The sequence below is a fragment of the Mesoplodon bidens genome, assembly GCF_964165515.1.
Source record: "Mesoplodon bidens genome assembly, chromosome: 15".
Lineage (NCBI taxonomy): Eukaryota > Metazoa > Chordata > Mammalia > Artiodactyla > Ziphiidae > Mesoplodon > Mesoplodon bidens.
In genome coordinates this window covers 41,914,965-41,937,728 of record NC_138171.1, presented here as the reverse complement: position 1 = coordinate 41,937,728, position 22,764 = coordinate 41,914,965, and the positions used below count along the sequence as shown (strand labels likewise).

At 44.5% G+C, this 22,764-nt stretch overlaps 1 protein-coding gene across 1 annotated transcript in view; it reads right to left on the bottom strand.

Annotated features, from left to right (window-relative positions):
* Nucleotides 1-22,764, bottom strand: part of GALNT17 (polypeptide N-acetylgalactosaminyltransferase 17) — a gene marked incomplete at both ends in the record, with an annotated part of 470,492 nt that overhangs the window by 183,039 nt on the left and 264,689 nt on the right. Inside the window, one exon of the mRNA XM_081255248.1 lies at nt 19,993-20,190. Within this exon, the coding sequence (XP_081111374.1) occupies nt 19,993-20,190 (198 nt within the window). The remainder of the gene's footprint in view (nt 1-19,992; nt 20,191-22,764) is intronic.

Below are 22,764 nucleotides of genomic sequence, written 5' to 3'. Positions count from 1 at the left end.
ATCCAAAAACAACAGAATACACATTTTTCTCAAGTGCTCATGGAACATTCTCCAGGATAGATCATATCTTGGGTCACAAATCAAGCCTCGGTAATTTTAAGAAAATTGAAATTGTATCAAGTATCTTCTCCGACCACAATGCTATGAGACTAGACATCAATTACAGGAAAAGATGTGTAAAAAATACAAACACATGGAGGCTAAACAATACACTACTCAATAACGAAGTGATCACTGAAGAAATCAAAGAGGAAATTAAAAAATACCTAGAAACAAATGACAATGGAGACACGACGACCCAAAACCTATGGGACGCAGCAAAAGCAGTTCTAAGGGGGAAGTTTATAGCAATACAATCCCACCTTAAGAAACAGGAAGCATTTCGAGTAAACAACCTGACCCTGCACCTAAAGCAATTAGAGAAAGAAGAACAAAAATACCCCAAAGCTAGCAGAAGGAAAGAAATCATAAAGATCAGATCAGAAATAAATGAAAAAGAAATGAAGGAAACGATAGCAAAGATCAACCAAACTAAAAGCTGGTTCTTTGAGAAGATAAACAAAATTGACAAACCATTAGCCAGACTCATCAAGAAAAAAAGGGAGAAGACTCAAATCAATAGAATTAGAAATGAAAAAGGAGAAGTAACAACTGACACTGCAGAAATACAAAAGATTATGAGAGATTACTATAAGCAACTCTATTCCAATAAAATGGACAACCTGGAAGAAATGGACACATTCTTAGAAATGCACAACCTGCCAAGACTGACTCAGGAAGAAATAGAAAATATGAATAGACCAATCACAAGCACTGAAATTGAAACTGTGATTAAAAATCTTCCATCAAACAAAAGCCCAGGACCAGATGGCTTCACAGGTGAATTCTATCAAACATTTAGAGAAGAGCTAACACCTATCCTTCTCAAACTCTTCCAAAATATAGCAGAGGGAGGAACACTCCCAAACTCATTCTACGAGGCCGACATCACCTTGATACCAAAACCAGGCAAGGATGTCACAAAGAAAGAAAACTACAGGCCAATATCACTGATGAACATAGATGCAAAAATCCTCAACAAAATACTAGCAAACAGAATCCAACAGCACATTAAAAGGATCATACACCATGATCAAGTGGGGTTTATCCCAGGAATGCAAGGATTCTTCAATATACGCAAATCAATCAATGTAATACACCATATTAACAAGTTGAAGGAGAAAAACCATATGATCATCTCAATAGATGCAGAGAAAGCTTTCGACAAAATTCAACACCCATTTATGATAAAAACCCTGCAGAAAGTAGGTATAGAGGGATCTTTCCTCAACATAATAAAGGCCATATATGACAAACCCACAGCCAACATTGTCCTCAATGGTGAAAAACTGAAACCATTTCCACTAAGATCAGGAACAAGACAAGGCTGCCCACTCTCACCACTCTTATTCAACATAGTTTTGGAAGTTTTAGCCACAGCAATCAGAGAAGAAAAGGAAATAAAAGGAATCCAAATTGGAAAAGAAGAAGTAAAGCTGTCACTGTTTGCAGATGACATGATACTATACATAGAGAATCCTAAAGATGCTACCGAAAAACTACTAGAGCTAATCAATGAATTTGGTAAAGTAGCAGGATATAAAATTAATGTACAGAAATCTCTGGCATTCCTATACACTAATGATGAAAAATCTGAAAATGAAATCAAGAAAACACTCCCATTTACCATCGCAACAAAAAGAATAAAATATCTAGGAATAAACCTACCTAAGGAGACAAAAGACCTGTATGCAGAAAACTATAAGACACTGATGAAAGAAATTAAAGATGATACAAATAGATGGAGAGATATACCATGCTCCTGGATTGGAAGAATCAATATTGTGAAAATGACTCTACTACCGAAAGCAATCTACAGATTCAATGCAATCCCTATCAAACTACCAATGGCATTTTTCACAGAACTAGAACAAAAAATTTCACAATTTGTTTGGAAAAACAAAAGGCCCCGAATAGCTAAAGCAATCTTGAGAACGAAAAACGGAGCTGGAGGAATCAGGCTCCCTGACTTCAGACTATACTACAAAGCTACAGTAATTAAGACAGTGTGGTACTGGCATAAAAACAGAAAGATAGATCAGTGGATCAGGATAGAAAGCCCAGAGATAAACCCACGCACATATGGCCAACTTATCTTTGATAAAGGAGGCAGGAATGTACAGTGGAGAAAGGACAGCCTCTTCAATAAGTGGTGCTGGGAAAACTGGACAGGGACATGTAAAAGTTTGAGATTAGATCATTCCCTAGCACCATACACAAAAATAAGCTCAAAATGGATTAAAGACTTAAATGTAAGGCCAGAAACTATCAAACTCTTAGAGGAAAACATAGGTAGAACACTCTATGACATAAATCACAGCAAGATCCTTTTGGACCCACCTCCTAGAGAAATGGAAATAAAAACAAAGATAAACAAATGGGACCTAATGAAACTTCAAAGCTTTTGCACAGCAAAGGAAACCATAAAGAAGACCAAAAGACAACCCTCAGAATGGGAGAAAATATTTGCAAATGAAGCAACTGACAAAGGATTAATCTCCAAAATTTATAAACAGCTCATGCAGCTCAATAGCAAAAAAACAGACAACCCAATCCAAAAATGGGCAGAAGACTTAAATAGGCATTTCTCCAAAGAAGATATACAGACTGCCAACAAACACATGAAAGAATGCTCAACATCATTAATCATTAGAGAAATGCAAATCAAAACTACAATGAGATATCATCTCACACCAGTCAGAATGGCCATCATCAAGGAATCTAGAAACAATAAATGCTGGAGAGGGTGTGGAGAAAAGGGAACACTCTTGCACTGCTGGTGGGAATGTGAATTGGTACAGCCACTATGGAGAACGGTATGGAGGTTCCTTAAAAAACTACAAATAGAACTACCATATGACCCAGCAATCCCACTACTGGGCATATACCCTGAGAAAACCATAATTCAAAAAGAGACATGTACCAAAATGTTCATTGCAGCTCTATTCACAATAGCCCGGAGCTGGAAACAACCTAAGTGTCCATCATCGGATGAATGGATAAAGAAGATGTGGCACATATATACAATGGAATATTACTCAGCCATAAAAAGAAACGAAACTGAGCTATTTGTAATGAGGTGGATAGACCTAGAGTCTGTCATACAGAGTGAAGTTAGTCAGAAAGAGAAAGACAAATACCGTATGCTAACACATATATACGGAATTTAAAAAAAAATGTCATGAAGAACCTAGGGGCAAAACGAGAATAAAGACACAGACCTACTTGAGAATGGACTTGAGGATATGGGGAGGGGGAAGGGTAAGCTGTGACAAAGCGAAAGAGAGGCATGGACATATATACACTACCAAACGTAAGGTAGATAGATAGTGGGAAGCAGCCGCAGAGCACAGGGAGATCAGCTCGGTGCTTTGTGACCGCCTGGAGGGGTGGGATGGGGAGGGTGGGAGGGAGGGAGATGCATGAGGGAAGGGATGTGGGAACAGATGTATATGTATGACTGATTCACTTTGTTATAAAGCAGAAACTAATTAAAAAAAAAAAAAGAAAAAAAAAAAAAAAAAAAAAACTACAAAATAATTTAAAACATGTAAGAAACTAATGAAATATTAATAGCGGTTATCACTAGGTGGTGTGATTATGAGCAATTATCTAATCTTTTTTTTATTTTTAAATTTTTCCAATGAATATTAAACTTATAATGCATACATAATAAATTTTACCATGAATAATTTAAAAAGTATTGTCACAGTGTGATTTTTAAATTCTCCAGTGTCCTCGTCCCTGCCCCTTGTTCTTCTCTGCTGGGCTGGAAGACAACATCTGGATTAGAAGCAGGGAAGAAAATTATTCTTATTTCTTCCGTTCCTGAAAGCCTATAGACAAACTATAGAGCTCTAATTTCATGGCTGTCAGCCTCAGCTCTTCCTTCCTCATATTCTTCAGGATTTGAAGTCTCTGCAATTTCAAGTTTCTTCATGCCAATATTCCAGTTTTTCAGAGATAAGAAGATTTAAGTTTTCTTTTTTCTGGGCACAGTTACTTTTAAGAAACTACTATAGGGTTTGGGAGAGGAGAGTATGGAAGTCCTGGTCACATAAAAATTTATAATCAATGAAACCACCCTCCTTCACAACCTAGAGGCATGAGAGTATATACAAGGGGATACATCAAGACTGGGGTTAGAAAGGTCAAGGTGGCCATTTGGAGTCAAGGAAGGTTTTATACCAGCCACAGAGGCACAGAGGTGGCCTGAAAAAGTGCAGCCCTTCATTTTTATTTTTATTTTTTTATTTGCTTTTTTGGTCACGCCAAGCACAGCATGCAGGATCTTAGCTCTCGGACCAGGGATCAAACCCGCACCCCCTGCAGTGGAAGCTCGGACTCCCACTGGACCACCAGGGAAGTCCCAGTTCAGCCCTGCAAACACAATCACTGCATTTGAGGGTCCCAGCAATTTACAACCAGAGCTCAGTGATCCATTGGGACACCAGGAATCCAAAGGGCGATCTTGGGGCTGGGGGCAGGGGCACAGCAGGCCAACAAAGAAGCAGGATTCAGAGGTGTGATTCCAGGGCAGGCAGGCACTGCAAACATTTCTAGACACCTAGGACTCTGAGTGAATGGCTGGTATCCCGAGAGACAGACTGGCCAGAGTCAGAAAGGCCCCGGCTCTCCGGAAGCCAGGAGTCTATGAACAGGGCATACTCGTGGACTGGAGCATGTCAACGTGGGACGTCACTCCAGAGCCTCATGATCAGAACAAGGGCCCGTGGGAGCAGCGCCGGTGAATGGAATGAAGAGGATTCTGGCAAGGATGCCCGGAGGTTCACGGTTCAAGATGAGAACCCAGCTTCTCAGCTCACAGCGCAGCTGCTGGTTTTGAGCCTTGACCCCCATGTCAGACATCCTGGCCCAGGACCTAGAGTGGGGCTGGGTGTGCAAACAAGAACGTAGGGTAGGGGTCTCGGAGGAGCCGGGGAGAGAACAAGCTAGAGGATGAAGGGCAGGGCTGACCAAAGACACGGGTCCTCACTGCTGTCCCCACTCGTCCTCCAAAACCTGGGTGATGCAGGGCCTGGGGAGCAGCTCTCCTTCAGAAATCCCCTTTTCTTTGCTCTGCAAGAGGTAAAGCCTTCAGGAGGTGATGTAAAGCACAGAGGAAGCAGACCATCGGCTCTATAATTGGAGAGAAAGCCAAGTACTGGGGCTGGTGCAGGGAAGAATTAAGAAGCGTTTTAAATAAAAGCCCACGGTTTTCCCACCTAAGATCTCATAGGGAGGGGACAAGGGACAGGAAGGTGGGGAGAGGGGACGTGTGCCCAAGTGTGGTCCAGAGACATGGAGAGATGTGTTTGATAGTGAGGTTGGCACAGAGGGTGGAGGGGGGTACTTTTGCTCCCATTTTCCATGGGGACTGTGGAAGACACCTGCCTCACAGGTGGCCTCATATCCATCTGGGGCCCATCTCATCCAAGTGACCATGATGGCGCAGTGGGGCCGTGTGGCGGGAGGTTCAGTTCCATGGAGAGAAGGGGGAGGCCGAGCTGAAAGCCAGAGGAGCAGCTGAGGGTCCCCCTCCCGGTGAGATGAGCCTGCTGAGATGGGTGGGGAGAAACATGACCTAAGCTCAGGTGTCTGCAGCCAGCATGGGCTACAGGGACCCAAGGCAGACGGGCCCTCATCAAGCCAAGAAGTCAGATCACAAGTTAGGCCAGCTGCAGACATTTGCCAGTGACAGCAGCAGGGCCAGGAGCAGCCAGGAGGGCCAAGGACACTGCCCAAGGGAAGAGGAGACACACAAAGACCCTGAGGCTTCTGCCCAGCCATTTAGGGGGAATAAGCCTATCTGTCCGCACACACCCAGAAACCATCTGAGACGAGCATTCTTTCCTGAAGAGGCTGTGCATTTCCAAAGAAACGACCTATTGTCGGTAACCCAAACCCAGCAGCAGTCCCTAGATTTCTGAATTGGCTGAGTCTGGCGTATAGTAAGGGCTCAATCCATATTTGCCAGTGAGTGAATGAATGATTGAATATTCTGCTCTTTCCTGTCCAAGACATTCAATTTAAAACTAAAGAAATTGGGGCTCCTCTGGTGACACAGTGGTTAAGAATCTGCCTGCCAATGCAAGGGACACGGGTTCAAGCCCTGATTCGGGAAGATCCCACATACCATGGAGCAACTAAGCCCATGCGCCACAACTACTGAGCCTGTGCTCTAGAGCCCGCGAGCCACAACTACTGAGCCCATGTGCCACCACTACTGGAGCCTGCGCACCAGAAACTAGAGAAAGCCTGCGTGCAGCAACAAAGACCCAACACAGCCAAAAATAAATAAATAAATAAAATTTACTAAAAAAAAAGAAACTGAAGAAATTTGCTAACAACCTAATGGCAGATGTGATATTTTATCATTCATCTCCACATCAGAGCATTTAATTGAGATGAGGGTACCAGAGGCCAGGTGGAAAAGTTCATGTTCACAACCTTTCTTTGGCCTCATTGTCTTTTTGCTTCCATTTACTTCATCATCACATACATCAGGGGAATGGGGTGGTATATACAGAATTAAGAGTAATGTCTGGATTAAGAGTTATTGTCAGTTTGTTTTTCAGTACAGATGAAAGCAACTTGCTACAAACCTTTACTGAGGGATGGCGAAATAAATGAATACATGAATGATGAATGAACGAATTAATAAATAAATAGATACCACACTATTGGCCTACGATAAATTGAATTTGGATTGGAGATGGGATTGACCTCTAAAGTAAAAAGCTGCCACTTGCCAGGAGTCATTCTCAGAGCCCTTCCCTCCACCTGAAACTTCAGGTATGGCTGGAGCATGGGAACTGCTCACCCCACAGCTGGTTCTGTTTTGGAAACCGCCCACAGCTACCAAGCACGCCACATTCGGATATTCAGTGTTAATCAAAGACACTCAAGGGAACATTTTTCTCCTCTTTCCTTTAAGTTAAATTTCTTAGGAGCCTGGGGTCCACTGAACTTCATGCACAGAAGTCAGACTCCAAAATACTGACTTGGGCATCCTACCAAGTCTGTAAAGGGCCTCCTTGGTGGGTGAATTTTCCCGGGCTTCCCACACTGCCTGGTTCTCAAAATGCTTTGAAGGGGCCACTGCTCCATCATTCAGAACAGGTAGTTAGTTACATTGTTTAAACCAGTAAAACAAGCCTCTCTGCTGCTATGAGGATGTGCTACCAGGGCAGTTTAAGACACAGGAGCCTGGAGTTCAGAAAATGAAACTCATTGCTTCTTGTGTGCTTGGTTGCAGAAGCTATTTTTAGAGCCACGTTGGCAGCAAAAAGAGTGAAGACTGTGACCTAAACTCCAGAGAGACTGCAAAATGTCAGCCCAAATTTCCCTACTTTGGGAAAGTCTGGGTAAAAACTCCTGCAGCCTTAGAAACAGTGCTGGGTCCCGGGCAGAAGAATGTCTCAGTGGCCAGGAAAGTAACAGCAAATGGTCACTTGTGTCGGCGGGGCAGCTGACAGTTCATTATTTGGCAGAGAAGGTCACTACAGGCTCTGGAATCAGTGCTTATGATGAATTTCCCGAGCTCGGAAAGAAAATTTTATTTGCTTTCTCTCCAATCTAAGAGAAGTTAGAGTCATGTGTTCCTGAATTTCCATAAAAGAGAGGAGAAAATGGATAGGCGTTAGGCTCCAAATGGAGCCTTGAACATAACAAACACTGTGCCAACTGGTGAGGCCTGATAAGAACTAACCAGTCTTGGAGGATGGAAACTCTTCCAAGTACTCCTCTGGACAGTTGCGTAAATGGAAAAGGCTGTTTGGGTTTGCGAACAAGTTATAATCTGTAGCTTAGCCATCACATCCAAAGGATCCCCTAAAAACGACTAAGGAATAATTAATTTTGCACTGAGGACCAGATGGAACAGGAGAGACAAAGCGAGAGAGTGGCATGGACATATATACACTACCAAACGTAAAATAGATAGCTAGTGGGAAGCAGCCGCATAGCACAGGGAGATCAGCTCGGTGCTTTGTGACCACCTAGAGGGGTGGGATAGGGAGGGTGGGAGGGAGGGAGACGCAAGAGGGAAGAGATATGGGAACATATGTATATGTATAACTGATTCACTTTGTTATAAAGCAGAAACTAACACACCATTGTAAAGCAATTATACTCCAATAAAGATGTAAAAAAAAAAAAAAGATAGAGTTCTGAACTGTACTGTAAAGAAAACTATGGGGCAGCGAAGAAGAAAGGGAGAAAAGAGTATTTTCTGCTCTGAACTCAATGTGAGAATCTCCTCTAGTTACTTTTTGGGCTCTGAGGGTGGAATAGAAAAAAAGGGATGGGAAGACAGGGCAGGAGAAAAAAGGAATATTAAAGGGCCCAGCTGACAGCACATTCTCATATCATCTAGAAAGGAGGGATTAAAGCTATCAAAGTTAATGGCTGGAGCCTACCCCTCTCCGCAGTCACACCCATTCAGCCCCATCCAAAGAGGGATCTGAACCTTACTGTTCTTCCCCCACCGGATCAACTTGCTACAATTCATGGTACTGCTGCTCCCCTATTTATGTCCAGGAATAACTCAGGAGCCGGACATTTAACTCAGAGCTAAAGTGTCTTCCATTTTTAAAAATCCTTAAATTTAAAGTGAAATGTACCTGCTCTTCAGCCCACCACACTGAACCTCTCTGTGGGCGAGGAGGAAAACCTTTCCAACGTTATTCAGATTCACCTACTTGGCTGCTGTGAGCTGTCACGACACATGTCGGTTGACAGAGGCAGGATGATGCTCGTCAAGGCCGAGAACGGTTACCCTGCAAGCTTTGCTCTCGCTCCAGGGCGCTGCCTGGGAATTCTGCTTCCAAAGGAAAGGTATCTAGCAGCGATATCAATGTGTCATGAAAAAAGAAAAATTGATGTACCCAGGCTGGTGTTGAAGGTACAGAGGTGATGTCAAAAAATACCATTAATTTCACCCAAAAGCAGTGTGTTCACCATTGAATAAATGTACTTCATTTTATAATGAACTGCCTCCCTCAAGGGATTGACTTGGGAAATGTGGGCCCCTTATTTTCCTGTGCAAATCCCCTGGCATTAAAAATGCCTCTCCTTAAAAGGGAACCCTCCTACACTGTTGGTGGGAGTGTAAATTGGTGCAGCCACTATGGAGAACAGTATGGAGGTTCCTTAAAAAACTAACAATAAGGCTACCATATGATCCAGCAATCCCACTCCCAGGCATATATCCAGAGAAAACCATAATTCAAAAAGATATATGCACCCCAGTGTTCATTGCAGCACTATTTACAATAGCCAGGACATGGAAACAACCTAAATGTCCATCAACAGATGAATGGATAAAGAAGATGAGATACATATATACAATGGAATATTACTCAAAAAGAACAAAATAATGCCATTTGCAGTGACATGGATGGACCTAGAGATTATCATACTGAGTGAAGTAAGTCAGACAAAGACAAATATATGATATTGCTTATATGTGGAATCTAAAAAAAATGGTAGAAATGAACTTATCTACAAAACAGAAATAGAGTCACAGATGTAGAAAATGAACTTATGGTTACCAAGGGGGAAAGGGGGGGATAAATTGGGAGATTGGGATTGACATATACACGCTACTACATATAAAATAGATAACTAATAAGAACCTGTATAGCACAGGGAACTCTACTCAATACCCTGTAATGACCTACATGGGAAAAGAATCTAAAAAAGAGTGGATATGTGTATGTGTATAACTGATTCACTTTGCTGGACAGCAGAAACTAACACAACATTGTAAATCAACTAGACTCCAATAAAAATTAATTTAAAAAATGTCTCTCCCTGCTAGTACCCAGGGTTCTGCTCCTTATGTAGGATACTAACTCAAGGATAATACAATGATCAGGTTATTTGTCATAATCATCCAACTGTATGAATGCCCAGATAATAAGAAAAGGGTTATAGGATTCCCACAGTGAGGCGCAAGGTTTGCTCTTGTAGGCTACAGAGGAACAATAATAACAATAGCACCAATAATAATAGCTAGCATTTTCAGGCATCTTACATGCATTATCTCATTTAAGCATCACAACCACCCTGTAAAATAGATTATCATCCCTATTTACAGATGAAGAATCTGAGGCCCAGAGAATTAAGTAGCTTGACCAAGTTTTCATAGAATGGGTCTGTAGCACATCTAGTTTTTAAACAGAGAAGTAAGCTGAGGCTCAAAGCCAGGTGTCAAGTCTAGCCTAGAAAACAAGTCTTGGGACCTGGGCATGTTCTCTCCACCCCATCATGCTGTGGACACTTCAAGTCATTTGAGAACAACGTGCTCCCAGCTGTTGGGGTCAGGTATTCTCTGAGCACCAAGAGAAGGCAGCAGTCAGCTATGGAGGGCTATGCAGAGCAGAAAACTGGGCACTGACGTCCTGTGTTTCCATGTGGACTGTACCTGCTGCTTTCCCAGGAAGTGACAAAGTTGAGGTTGATGCTCCTTCAAAGTCTCAATCAACTGTGTTCTCACTGAGGCATTCTTTCCAGCTAATTGTCTGACTACATGACCAATGTTTTAAAGAAATGGATATGTCTTCCATTAGACAGTCTTACAGAAGGGCAACCCCTACTTGTTGCTTCTTCAGCAGTCATTGTCATCCACTGAGTTCTCATTGGGGTCTCAAAAATATGTCGACGTGGATAAATTTGACAAGCACTGTGGCAGAAGGAGAGTATCCCCCATTCTGCTTAGAACAGAGGTTTATACACAATAGGAATCAGTCAAGCCAAGGAGGGAACAAACAGAGCACCGCAAAGCCACCCTCTATTCCTGATCCCATTTTATAACAATGCTTCTTCTGGAGGAGTATGAAACCCCATGGTTGACCAGTACTGATGGAACCAACACCTTCTATCAACCGGGCTCCTCCAGGATTGTTCCCAGAAGGAAGTTTTGTAGTTTTGTAGAGGTTTTTAACTGTAAATTTCCCCCGTGACTTGCTTCTGTAGAACTCTATTAACCAAAACATTTAATTATCTACAACACCTCACGCCATAAACTCAGAGAGTTTACAATTAGAGCTTTTCATCTGAGGGACCAAAAGCTTTGTTATGGAAATTTTCCACTACTGGAACAATATACCTTTAAATGCTGGGTAGGTTTTATGGATAAGAAAATTAAAAGCTCATTTACACGATGGTGAGTGACCCACCTAATGACACAAACCCTGTTGGTGGCAAAATTGAACAGGTCATTCCTGTTACTGGTAGACTGTGAGGGCAGGAAAAGATGGTGGAGGATGGCTAGCTTTTCTCTTATGATTTTTCCCTTCCTGAATTGTGACAGGCTTTCCTTGGCCCCTGAGCTAGATTCCTTTTCTGACTCTCCTTTCCTAGACCCAAAGGGAAGCCCTAACCACTGTGGTCTCTAACCCCATCTTCTACCCACAATGTGCTGCACTTGGCCAGCATCATATACACCGCCCAGGTTGATCAACAGAATCGGTGGGTCTGTCTCTGTGCGACATCCAACTTCTGCCCAGGATCCTCGTTAGTTTCTGAATCTTTGCTTGCGATTCTACCATGACAAATTCTGCTGCTCTGGGATTGGACCCCAGTTTGATCTCCTGGTATGTTCTCTGTGCTGTCCTGCCACTTCCCCAAAGAGGAAGGTCCACACAAGACTCTGAGCCAAGGATTAATACCCGAGTGTCTTCATCTTGTTGCAAGATTGGCCATCTGCCATCTACTGATGGCCACCAGCTCTTAAGGTAGAATTCACATTCCATACAATCCATCCATTTAAAGTCTACAATTCAATAGATTCTAGTATGTTCACAGAGTTGTGCAATCATCACCCAAATCAATTTTGAACATTTTCATCATGCCCCCCCAAAACCCGGTACTCATTAACATTCATTCCTCTCTCCCACTCCTCCCTTAGCCCTAGGCAACCACTATTCTACTTTTTTATCTCTCCCAATTAGCTTTTTATTCATTTTCATTCCAGCTCATTGGAACAGTGGACTGAGTCCGGGTTCCTCCTTTTGGCTTCTAGAGCTCTCCACAAAGTGGACCTCCTGTTTCAATCTACTTCGTCTTCCATCTTTCCTCTATTTTTTTTCCCCCTCCACTTTTTAATGCACATTCTCTACCTTCATTTCCTCACCAGATGCTAAACACCCCATCCTTATTGTGCTGTAATGAGGGGTAACTCAATGGACTTAAGTTGCCCAAACCCTGCACATCCCAAAGAAAGAACTCACCCTTGCCAGGCTCCTGGAAGATAACCACTAAACCCTTGGAATATCCTGCCCGATAAGAGTGTCCATGAGGCCCTGGGCCATGTTGTATTGACTTAACCTCTGCAGGGGGAGGTGGGGAGGAGCTGGAGACCAAGGAGTCAAGGTTGGTCACATGGGTGCTCCACGCCTACAGGACTGACCCCCAGTAAAAACCAGGAACACTAAGGCTCCGGCAAGCTTCCCTGGTTGGCAACACTTCATAATGTTGTTATAAAGCATTTCTGGGAGACTGAAGCTCTGTCCATGCAACTCCACAGGGAGAGGACAACCAGAAGCTCATGCATGCTTGGTTTCTCCTGGACTCAGTCCCATGCCTCTTTTTTCTTTGCTGATTCTAATCTGTATCCTTTCACTGTGATAAACGATAACCATGAGCACAACAGCTCTTCTGAGTTGTATGAGTCCTTCTAGTGGATCATCAAACCTGAGGGTGGTCTTGGCAATGCCAAACACACTCATTTTCACTACTATACCTCTAATTGTGTCATCTCCCATATAGTCTGCCAGTGAAAATCCCCTGCAGCTTGCAAGGCCCGCAAGGCACCGCTTTTTCAGGAGGGACAGCACAGTGGGGAAGGGCACAGACTCTGAACCCACTGGCTCCGAATCCCAGCTTCAGCTCTTACTGGGAGTGTGACCTTGGGTAAAGTGCTGCCCCTGCGCCTCAGTAGCCATGCCTGTGAAATGGGGATGATAGTAATACTTATCTCATAGGGCTAGTATGAGGTGTACATGGATTTGTACTATGTAAAGCAAAAGAAAAGTGCCGGGCACGTAGAAAATTCCAGTGTTGGTTATGATTTTTATAAGCTTTCCCATCCACTCCACTCACAAAGCTTCCCCCCTCCTACAAATCCACACTTACATGCGCTAAAGTGTGATTATGCACAGTTGAGCCCTGTGTCTCCAACTAGTCTAGTAACTCCCCCAAGAAGATCATGTAATTTACCAATACTGTCCCCCCAGAAGTTCCCACCACAAGGCTGAGCACACAGTTGGCTCCTAAAATATATTTGCTGATGCATAGGGATGATAGCTCTATTTCCAAGTCTAAGACAATCTGATTCTTCACTTAAAGATTTCCTCTCAGCAAGCCAGTCATCTTCCTCTAGGGAGGAAAAAAATAACCTTCTTCTTTTATATACATTTGTGCACAGAATTTGAGATTCCAGCAACTATACATATCCAGGACAGCCCTTTCAACTCCCAGAGTCTAACAGGCTCTAATGGCTCCTGTACCTTATAATTTATTATCAAATTATATGTTGGATTAAGGATTGCTAATTGTTAATCATCAGCTTGAATTAGTTATTAATGAGTAATGTCGCTAATTACAGGGTCACCTAACACAGAGCAGGCAGGCACCGCTGGCACTTCGCAGAAGATGCCTGACTCAGCTTCAGCCAGTGCCCTGAAAGCAACGTGCTGTAAAACTTCCCATCTCTGATGACTCCATAGACCCTTCCCTCCCCTGGTAAAAGTCACGGGATTTTACAGCTGGAAAGAACTGTAAAGATCAGCGGTTCCCAAGTTGTGAGCTACAGAGCTCTGAAGGCTGCTGAGCTAAGGCAGGTTCCCATGAAGTCATGGTGCCTTCAGGCTAAAGATAGTATATCCCTCTTTCTTACCTTTGCTACTATTTTTCACATATATGGACATAATACTATCAATAATACAATTTAAGTTGGTATCAAAGCATGACAGAATTCATAGTAGTTTTTTGTCAAGAAATCTTCATGGACAATCTATTGATTTTATATTTCTGAGCCCCCAAGACAGCCGTCAATTAGTTTTTGGGTTCTAGGTCAGCTCACCCATTCCCATCCCTCTTGGCAATTATGCCAGACCTTTATTTATCATTTTTTCTGTAGCCCCCGATCCAAAATTTCTCTCTCTCTCTCTCAGCAGTGATTTCGTCTCTGAATTCATAATGTGGGTCACACAGCATAAGCTCTCTCTTCCTGCTCTTCAAGACCAGACTACAATTCACGTTCTTGACCCCATCCCCTACTTCCTCTTCAGGGTCCTTCCTTCCCAAACAGCACCCTCCCTCCTTTCTGTGTCTTCAGACCCTCCCTCTCTCCTTGCTTCATGCCCTCAGCTGTATGTACTGTGTTAAAATGGGACCTTTCATGTCCACATTTGGGCTGAGGATGTTCAGGCAATAGATGCTATACTCAAACAGATCATGCAAAAAGTTCAAAGCAGATAACCAAAAAGCAGCTAGCTGCCTGATGAGGATGAGTAAGTGGAGTTTGGGAGAGGAGTGTGTCAGGAGAGATTCCCTGGAGCGAGGTGTACCCTGAATCCCCTTCCCCAAGGGGAGAGGGTGGGCATCCTACCATCTCACCCCAAGCCTGGTGGTCAGCACTCCTTGCAGTGGAGAAACATACTCACTGGTGCCTGACTCATGCTAAACAAGTGAAAAATGGCCAGCGGAGCAGATGGGGGCCCTGTGTGTGAGAAGTCACTTCTCCCCTCCCATGCAAGACAAAGGTGTGTGAGTCTTGGAAACCAGATACGGAAGCCAGAAAGGATGTTGATCTGTGACCACGTTAAAGTGCTCACTATAAAAACTCACTAGAAAAGGGAATGAAGTACTGACACCTGCTGCAACATGGATGACCCAAAAAGCCACATACTGTATGATTCCACTTATATGAATTGTCCAGAATAGGTAAATCCATAGAGACAGAAAGACGGAGTTGTCAGGGGCTGCGGGGAGGGAGGCATAGGAATGCATAATGGGTGATGCAATCTCCTCCTCTTCCTAATCGTTCACTAACCCTGACTTCTCTTCTGAGCCTCAGATGTCACTCATCCATTCGTTTGTTCACTAAATGTTTTCAGCATCTCTACTAAGTGCTAAGTACTCATTAGTCACTGGAGTTACAGTAGAAAAAAACACAGGCCTGGCTTCATAAAGCATATAGACTAGTAGCTGATAAAGAATGGTAAAGAAAGGCTCTTCCACGGGGAGAACCACGTCGGATGTCTAGCAGTGGTTCTTTTTTTTTTTTTTTTTTTTTTGGCCACACGGCTCATGGGATCTTAGTTCCCCAACCAAGGATTCACACAGGGCCCTCAGCAGTGAGAGTGTGGGGTCCTAACCACTGGACTGTCAGGGAATTCCCTTGCAGTGGTTCCTAATATAAGCCCTGTGGATCATAAGCAGGTTGGCTTCCAGGCATCTATAAATTCATGAAATTATATATGTGAAGTTCTGTTCACTCATACATGCTCAGGAATGAGGTGATTTATGGCTTTCATTAGATTATCGAAGAGGTCCTTGACTCAAAAAAGTTTAAACTCCACTGGTCTAATGATAGGTTGTTGACGTGACATTAGAGATGATGTTACTTTGGAGAAAAATCGGGGCCTAAGACATAGATTTGAGAGCCTTCCCTGCACAGAGGTGAGAGCGGGGTCAGTGCTTCCCAGAGTCTTTGACTTAAGAGTCTCGGCAGCAGAGGACTGTGACGCACAACAGAGGCGGCAGGGGATCTCTGATGGCTTAACTCAAGCTCCAGGAAGTCCAGCCATGTTTCTTCCACGGCTTTGAGTGACACTTTCCCCAAACCCCTCAGCCCCACCATAATGTCACAGACCGCAGGTGCCACAGCTCCCAGCATGAGAACCATGGACTAAGGCTGTCCTTGGGTATGACCGAGGTCTTCATGGGAGCAAGTGTAGAGCACAGACCAAATTGTGGGGGTCCGGGGGGTCAAATCCACTCTAAAAACATGTTTGGCCCTCATAGTTTTGAAGAAGAGGGATTTATTGCCATTATTTAGAAGTCAGGAGATTTCACAAAATGATCTGAATTTGTGTCTTTTCTTAAAAGTCTGAGGACTTGACAACGCCCGCCCTCTGTGCCCCTGTCACCATCACGTGGGGCTGGCAGCAGCTGGCTCCTTGGGTGGGGCATGTGTTCTTCAGTCCCCAATGCCACCGCTCACACTTGGCTCTCCCCTCTTTAATGGCACCTGTCTACTCTCAATGCTTGGACCTCTGGTGTAGACAAAGAAGAGCAGAGGGAAAATCCTTGGGAAATAGCTGTTTACCAAACAGGAAGAAAAAAACGTTACAAAGGAAGAAAGAGAAAAAGAAGTAAAACAGAAAGCATATATACTCCCTTAATGCAACATCTCCTATATTGTATGGCCTACTGGGAAGACTCAGTATCTAAAGATTCATCCGATCTAATGTAATTTGGATGGGGAAAGAGTTCTCTTCATCTTACCCTTTACCAGAATAATCATTACTTTTAAAATACTGAGATCACAAGGAGAAGGGGGAACCATCACATCCTGACATTTAAGAAAGAGTATTGTTGGGACTTCTCTGGTGGCGCAGAGGTTAAGAATCCGCCTGCCAATGTAGGGGACACAGGTTCGAGCCCTGGTCCGGGAAGATCCCACATGCTGCGGAGGAACGAAGCCCATGTGCCACAACTACTAAGCCTGTGCTCTAGAGCCCATGAGCCACAACTACTGAGCCCACGTGCCACAACTACTGAAGCCCGCGCGCCTAGAGCCCATGCTCTGAAATAAGATAAGCCACCGCAATGAGAAGCCCCGTGCACCGCAACCAAGAGTAGCCCCGCTCACCACAACTAGAGAAAGCCCACGCGCAGCAGCGAAGACCCAACACAGCCAAAAATAAGTAAATAAATTTATAAAAAATAAATAAACAAAATAAAATGGTTAATTAAAAAAAAAAAGAAAGAGTATTGTATCTGCTTAATAACATCAGAAGGGCCATAAAAAGTCCTTCCTTCAATTAAATATCTCCCTCAACTATTAACAAATTAAGCTTTGCATAAGTTATGATACATTAAAAAGAGATCATCTGATTCTGTTGTGTACATCAGAGGTATTAATGATTCATGATCACGACTCCATTTTCTTCAGTCTTTTTAAAACACGTATTAATCCTCTGTTAACGTTACCTAAAGTACACGCTCGGTTTTCGCCTAGTGCCTCACATACTCAGGGATAGCTCTGTGTTCTGGGCATCCCAAAGCACTGCACTGTATCCATTCCTTTTCCTCTGTCACTAACACCACTGTTACACTTTCACTCCCTTACCCGTCACGGCTGGAGGTCAGCCTCCCTGTGTGTGAGGGAGAAGCAGTGCTTGGACAAAAATACGAAACTCACTGTCAAGCCATCGCTTCAAGATGTGAAGGCCGTGGGGTCTTTAAGCACACCCCATTAATTTTGTGTTAATCGTGGTACAACACACATAACATAAAATGTACTGTCTTAACCATTTTTACATGTACAGTTCAGTAGCGTTAAGTACATTTGCAGGATGGTGCAACCAAATTCCAGAACTCTTTTCATCTTGCACAGCTGAACGTCTACACCATTAAATAATAATTCCCCATTCCTCCCTTCTCCCCAGCCCGTGGAAACCACCATTCTACTCCCTGTCTCTGTGAATTTGGCTATTCTAGCTACTTCATATGAGTGGAATCATGTAGTATCTGTCTTTGGTGACTGGCTTATTTCACTTAGTGTAATGTCCCCAAGGCTCATCCGTGTTGTAGCATGAGTCAAAATTTCCGTCTTTTTCTTAAGGCTGACTAATATTTCATTGTATGTACATGTCACATTTTGTTTCTCCATTCATCTGTTGATGGACATTTGGGTTACCTCCACCTTTTGGCTATTGTGAATAATGCTGCTATGAATACGGGTGTACAAACATTTCTTTGAGACCCTGCTTTGAACTCTTTGGGGTATATACCCATAAGCAGAATCACTGGACCATATGGTAATTCTATTTTTAATTTTTTAGGAACTGTCATACTGTTTTCCATAGCAGCTGTACCACTTTATATTCCCACCAGCAATGCTCAAGGATTCCAATTTCTCCACATTCTTGCCAACACCTGTTATTTTGCTTTTTTTTACACAGTAGCCATCCTCATGGGTGTAATCTCAACCATTACATTTTAAATATCACTGAAGGTTATGCTTTGGTTCTCAGATAACACCTTGGTGATGAGTCTACATTATTATTTGCAGAAATCTGAGGGCACAGCCCTGCAGCAGGACACGGAGACACTGAACATCTAGGCTGGGCTGGGAACTGAGCCACGAGACATCTCCAGCTGAGCAAGTTATTAGCCCCAAAGATTACCTTCTTTGTTGCATAAATTTGCCATGAGTGGCTCTACCCTAATGCAGTCTGTCAGCTTTCAATGTGTGCCAGAAAATAAGAGAATATGCAACAGGGGGGGTCTGTCCATCTCAAAATCCTATTCTGGTTGATTAAAAATTTATAAACTGAGAAAGAACTTTATGGGTACTTGCAAACAGTCCTCACTCCTGTTCCACAACTGCCCCCTTTATACCAACAAACACTGTCCTAAAACAAAGGCAAAGTAAGACGGCCCCTTCCACCTCTTCTCACGTGGAACCACGAAGATACTAAGCCTGTTTTGACCCTCACGTAGGACTCACAGAAAGTATTGAACTGTAACTCGGGTATCATCTTAGCTGAAAATCAAAGCGTTTGTTGTCGGCTGAACAATATTCCCCATGCACCCTCCCAAAATCCACATCCTAATCTCTGGAAACGGCAAATGTTACCTTATCTGGAAAAAAGGACTTCACAGATATGATTAAGTAAAGGCTCTTGAGAAGAGGGAGATGATCGTGGGTTATTCATGTGGACCCCAAATGTCATCACAAAGGCCCTTATGTGAGGGGAGGCAGGAACATCGAGGAAAGAAGGCAGCCACGTGATGAAGGAAGCAGGGGGAGAAAGGGAGGGGATGTAGCCGTGAGGCAAGGAATGAGAACAGCCTCCCGAAGCTGGAACAGGCAAGGAAATGGATTCTCCCCTCCAGCCTCCAGAAGGACCCAGCCCTGTAGACACACCCTGCGTTTAGCTCTCTAAGGCTCACTTCAGATTACTGCAGTACCTTTAGAAAGTAAGAGAATAATTTTCTGTGCTTTAAGCCCCTGAATTTGTGGTAATTTGTTACAGAGGCCACAGGAAACGAATACGACATCAAAATCCACCTACTTCATTCCCCATCCTTTATATCTGAGCTTCCCAACTGGTACAACACCAGGGATCTATCTCCTTGCTTCCAGGGGATGCTGGGTGGGGCCTGGGGCAAAAATCATACAGAGCTGCCCAAAGGCCCTGGGTTACCCCAGGTACCAGAGAAATATTGTCCTTTCCTAGGTGGTCCTGCGTCACGGCGATCGTGAAGCATCCAAGTATGAATAAGTCCCAGGAATTCATACCTTTCAAACTTCACACTTAAAAGCTCCTGAACACAGTTCAACAGATATGAGGAAGAATAAAAAAAAGTGTGAGCCGTCCTATCAATTTCCATCCTTCAGGACGGCTGTTTGATAAGCTGCACTGGAGAATTTTTAGCAAAAGAAGCAAAATGCAGCGTCCTCTCTCAGCAAGAAAACTTCAGTGGGAAGACACCCCCAAATTCCTAAAGCAGCTATTTCCACACTGCAGCTCCATCCTCAAGTGGTCTCTTCCAGCCTCCCTCCCTCCCCCTCTCCCCGGGTGGGTGGGGTTCTCTCTCCCCTGGGATCTGGGGACGAAAAGGCCACTGGAGCGCATCCTTGGCACAGACCTGATAGGAAGGGAAGGGTCTCCGGCGTCCCACCAGTCTTTCGGGGGGCTGATGTACATGCACCACAGCTCCCAGCTGTACCCGTGGGCCGAGTTCTCATAGCGCTGCACCTCGAAGGTGTCCTGTTTGATGTTGTCGATGGAGGGGAGGATCACCCGCTTCCGGTTCTCCTGTATCCGCGAGAGGACTGGCTCGGCCCTGAAACACAGAGAAGCAGAAATAAAATCTTTCACTTGTGGCTCACCCACACCTCCAGCGGCCCAGACCCCAAGACCACAGACAATGAATAGAAGCATCGTAGCTAAAGGCTGGGCTTTGGGCAGGCTGGAACTCAGAGGGAAACCGGGCTCCCAAGTGGTGGCTCCAGCTGGATCAGGTGGCTTTAAAGGAGCCCTGGGACATGTAGCTCATGCCCTCCCCCCTGTGGGGTTCCCACAGTGCTGCCTGCGTTGGCATGAAAGGCCTGAAGCAGGGACTCAGAACACGAGGGCTTCTGCCCCAGAAAGTATGGCCTGTCTTTTATACCAACAGTGTCTAAGCCAAAGCTTAGACAGGTATGAGGAAGAATAAAAAAGTGTGAGCCGTCCCATCAAGACCCTCCTGATAGGGTTTGCATCTCCCTACAGTTTTGTACAGTGTTTTCAGTTTCCCCTCAGGCACTGGCCGATGCCTCTGGTTTTTTTCTTTTCTGCTGGAGCTGAATTGCCTTTTCCCCAAATAGGTCACTTCTGCCCTTGATGGCCTGGTTTCAATAAGCCTTTCACTAGCTTCTTTGTGCGTGTGACTATTTCAGTTGTTTTAATTGATTATTTAATTGATTTCTTAAAAGGGATCTAATTGGATGGGTTAGGGATGGCAGGCAGGAACTAACTGAATGCAAAGGCAGGCAGGATCCTGCCTCTCAGTGAGCCCGCCCGCTCAGGGCTACAGCAGGCGACAGGCAGGGACCTGGCTCCAGGTTTAAGGTATAGCCCTGCCAGCTTAGGAGAAAGCAGATGGTCAGGCACCCCTGCCAGAGTGCGTCTCCGACGTAGATGTAGGAAGGGATCATTTCCCATATTCGAGAACGAAAAGATGGCTCTCATAAACCAGGGAATTAATCTCCCTGCTTAGAGCAGGGCGCAGGCTTTGGAAAGGAATCAAGTGAAAATCCCATTCCTCTGCATTATTTCGAAGAATAATGAGAACGCTCGGCCTCCATTCCATCTCTTTTCATTTGCATCTACTGAATTACCTGTTGGCACATCTCATGTTTCTATTTAAAACGAGCAATAAAATATGCCCTGGGCCATTTACTGCCTCCGATACTTTTGCACACACCTTAACCAAATGGGACTGACTTTCCCTGGTTTCTAGACATGCTTCAGAGCTCCGCCCCCTCCAAGTCCTCACTCTTGCTGTTCTCCTCCAGGAATGCCCTTGTGCCCAGGCAGGAAATCTAGCCACCCACACAAGCTTCTCTAATCAAGTGCCACCTCTTCCAAGAAGCCTGACTTAATTTCCCCCAGTAGAAGACTCTCTCCATCCTCTCAATGCTTAGAGCATCTTCTCCATCATATTCAAGTCACCCTGATAACACACTGTCTTTGCTGATCTTTGAACACACGTTTTTCTTCCTTATAAGCTCATGATAGCAGATGTTTATCAAGCACTTACTACTTGCCAGGCACCATTCCCAACATTCTGTATGGGCTGATTAATATAAATCTCACAACAATCATATGCGATAAATACTATAATCATCATTTTACACATGAGGAAACTGAAGCCCGCGGAGGTTATGCCCCAGCCCACACAGCCAGCTGGAGGTAGAACCAGGTTTCTAACCCGGATGGTCTGGCTTCAGGCCCAACCCCTAAGCTCCACAGCCTCCTTGGATGGGCCACCCTTCCTCTAGGCTGGTCTGGTGCCCTGCAGGTAGAAGCATTCAGCTCGGCCGTCACTGTGTGGGGGAAGTTACTGAGTGTCGGGCAGAAGACCTTGGTTCAAATCATCCTTCTGAAGCTGAGGAGTTCAGTCTCCCAGTCTGGGACACAGCGTACAACTGTTCCCAGCGATTTGCTCCCCTGCCTTGGGACATCCCGCCGATGACCCCGAGGCCTGCGGTGTTTCCCTGCTGAGGGACACGCTCTCCCTCAACCCCAATTAATGTTTAGCTTGGACACTTGACCTACTTTGGCCAACAGAAGGTGTGACCATGTCACATCTGAGTAGAAACTCTTATCTTTTTCCCTGAGCTACAAAAATGGTACATCCTAGGCAGGGGTGCTCCTTGGGTCCTGGGACGCAGAGGCCGTATGGAACAGAGCCACAGACAGACAACCCGCAGCAGATCTGCCACGTGGGCAGGACGTAGATCGTTACTGCAGGATGACCTAGTGAGAGTTGCGACACACGGTCTATCTGCCATGAGGACATACACCCTTCTGTCTGGAAAATGAGTCTGAAGGGCTAAGACTGGATCACAGACATCAGTCAAAATTAGACTATAGGCTCCTGGAGGGCGGATACCAAATCTCACCAGATTCTGAACCCCAGCTGAGTGGCCAACTGTCCTCTTTGCCCAAGACCGTTCTGATTTCACTACTGAAAGTCTTGCATTTTGGGAAATCCCTCAGCACTGGGCAAACCCAATCAGGCAGGCACCCAAATCACAGCCTAGAGCGGTCTTTGGGACATGGTCATCGTCCAGCAAATATTTGTCAGTTAGTTTAAGTGAAAGATAATGAAGGTCTGAGCCGGGAACGTGGAGGTCAAAATGGAGAGGAAAAG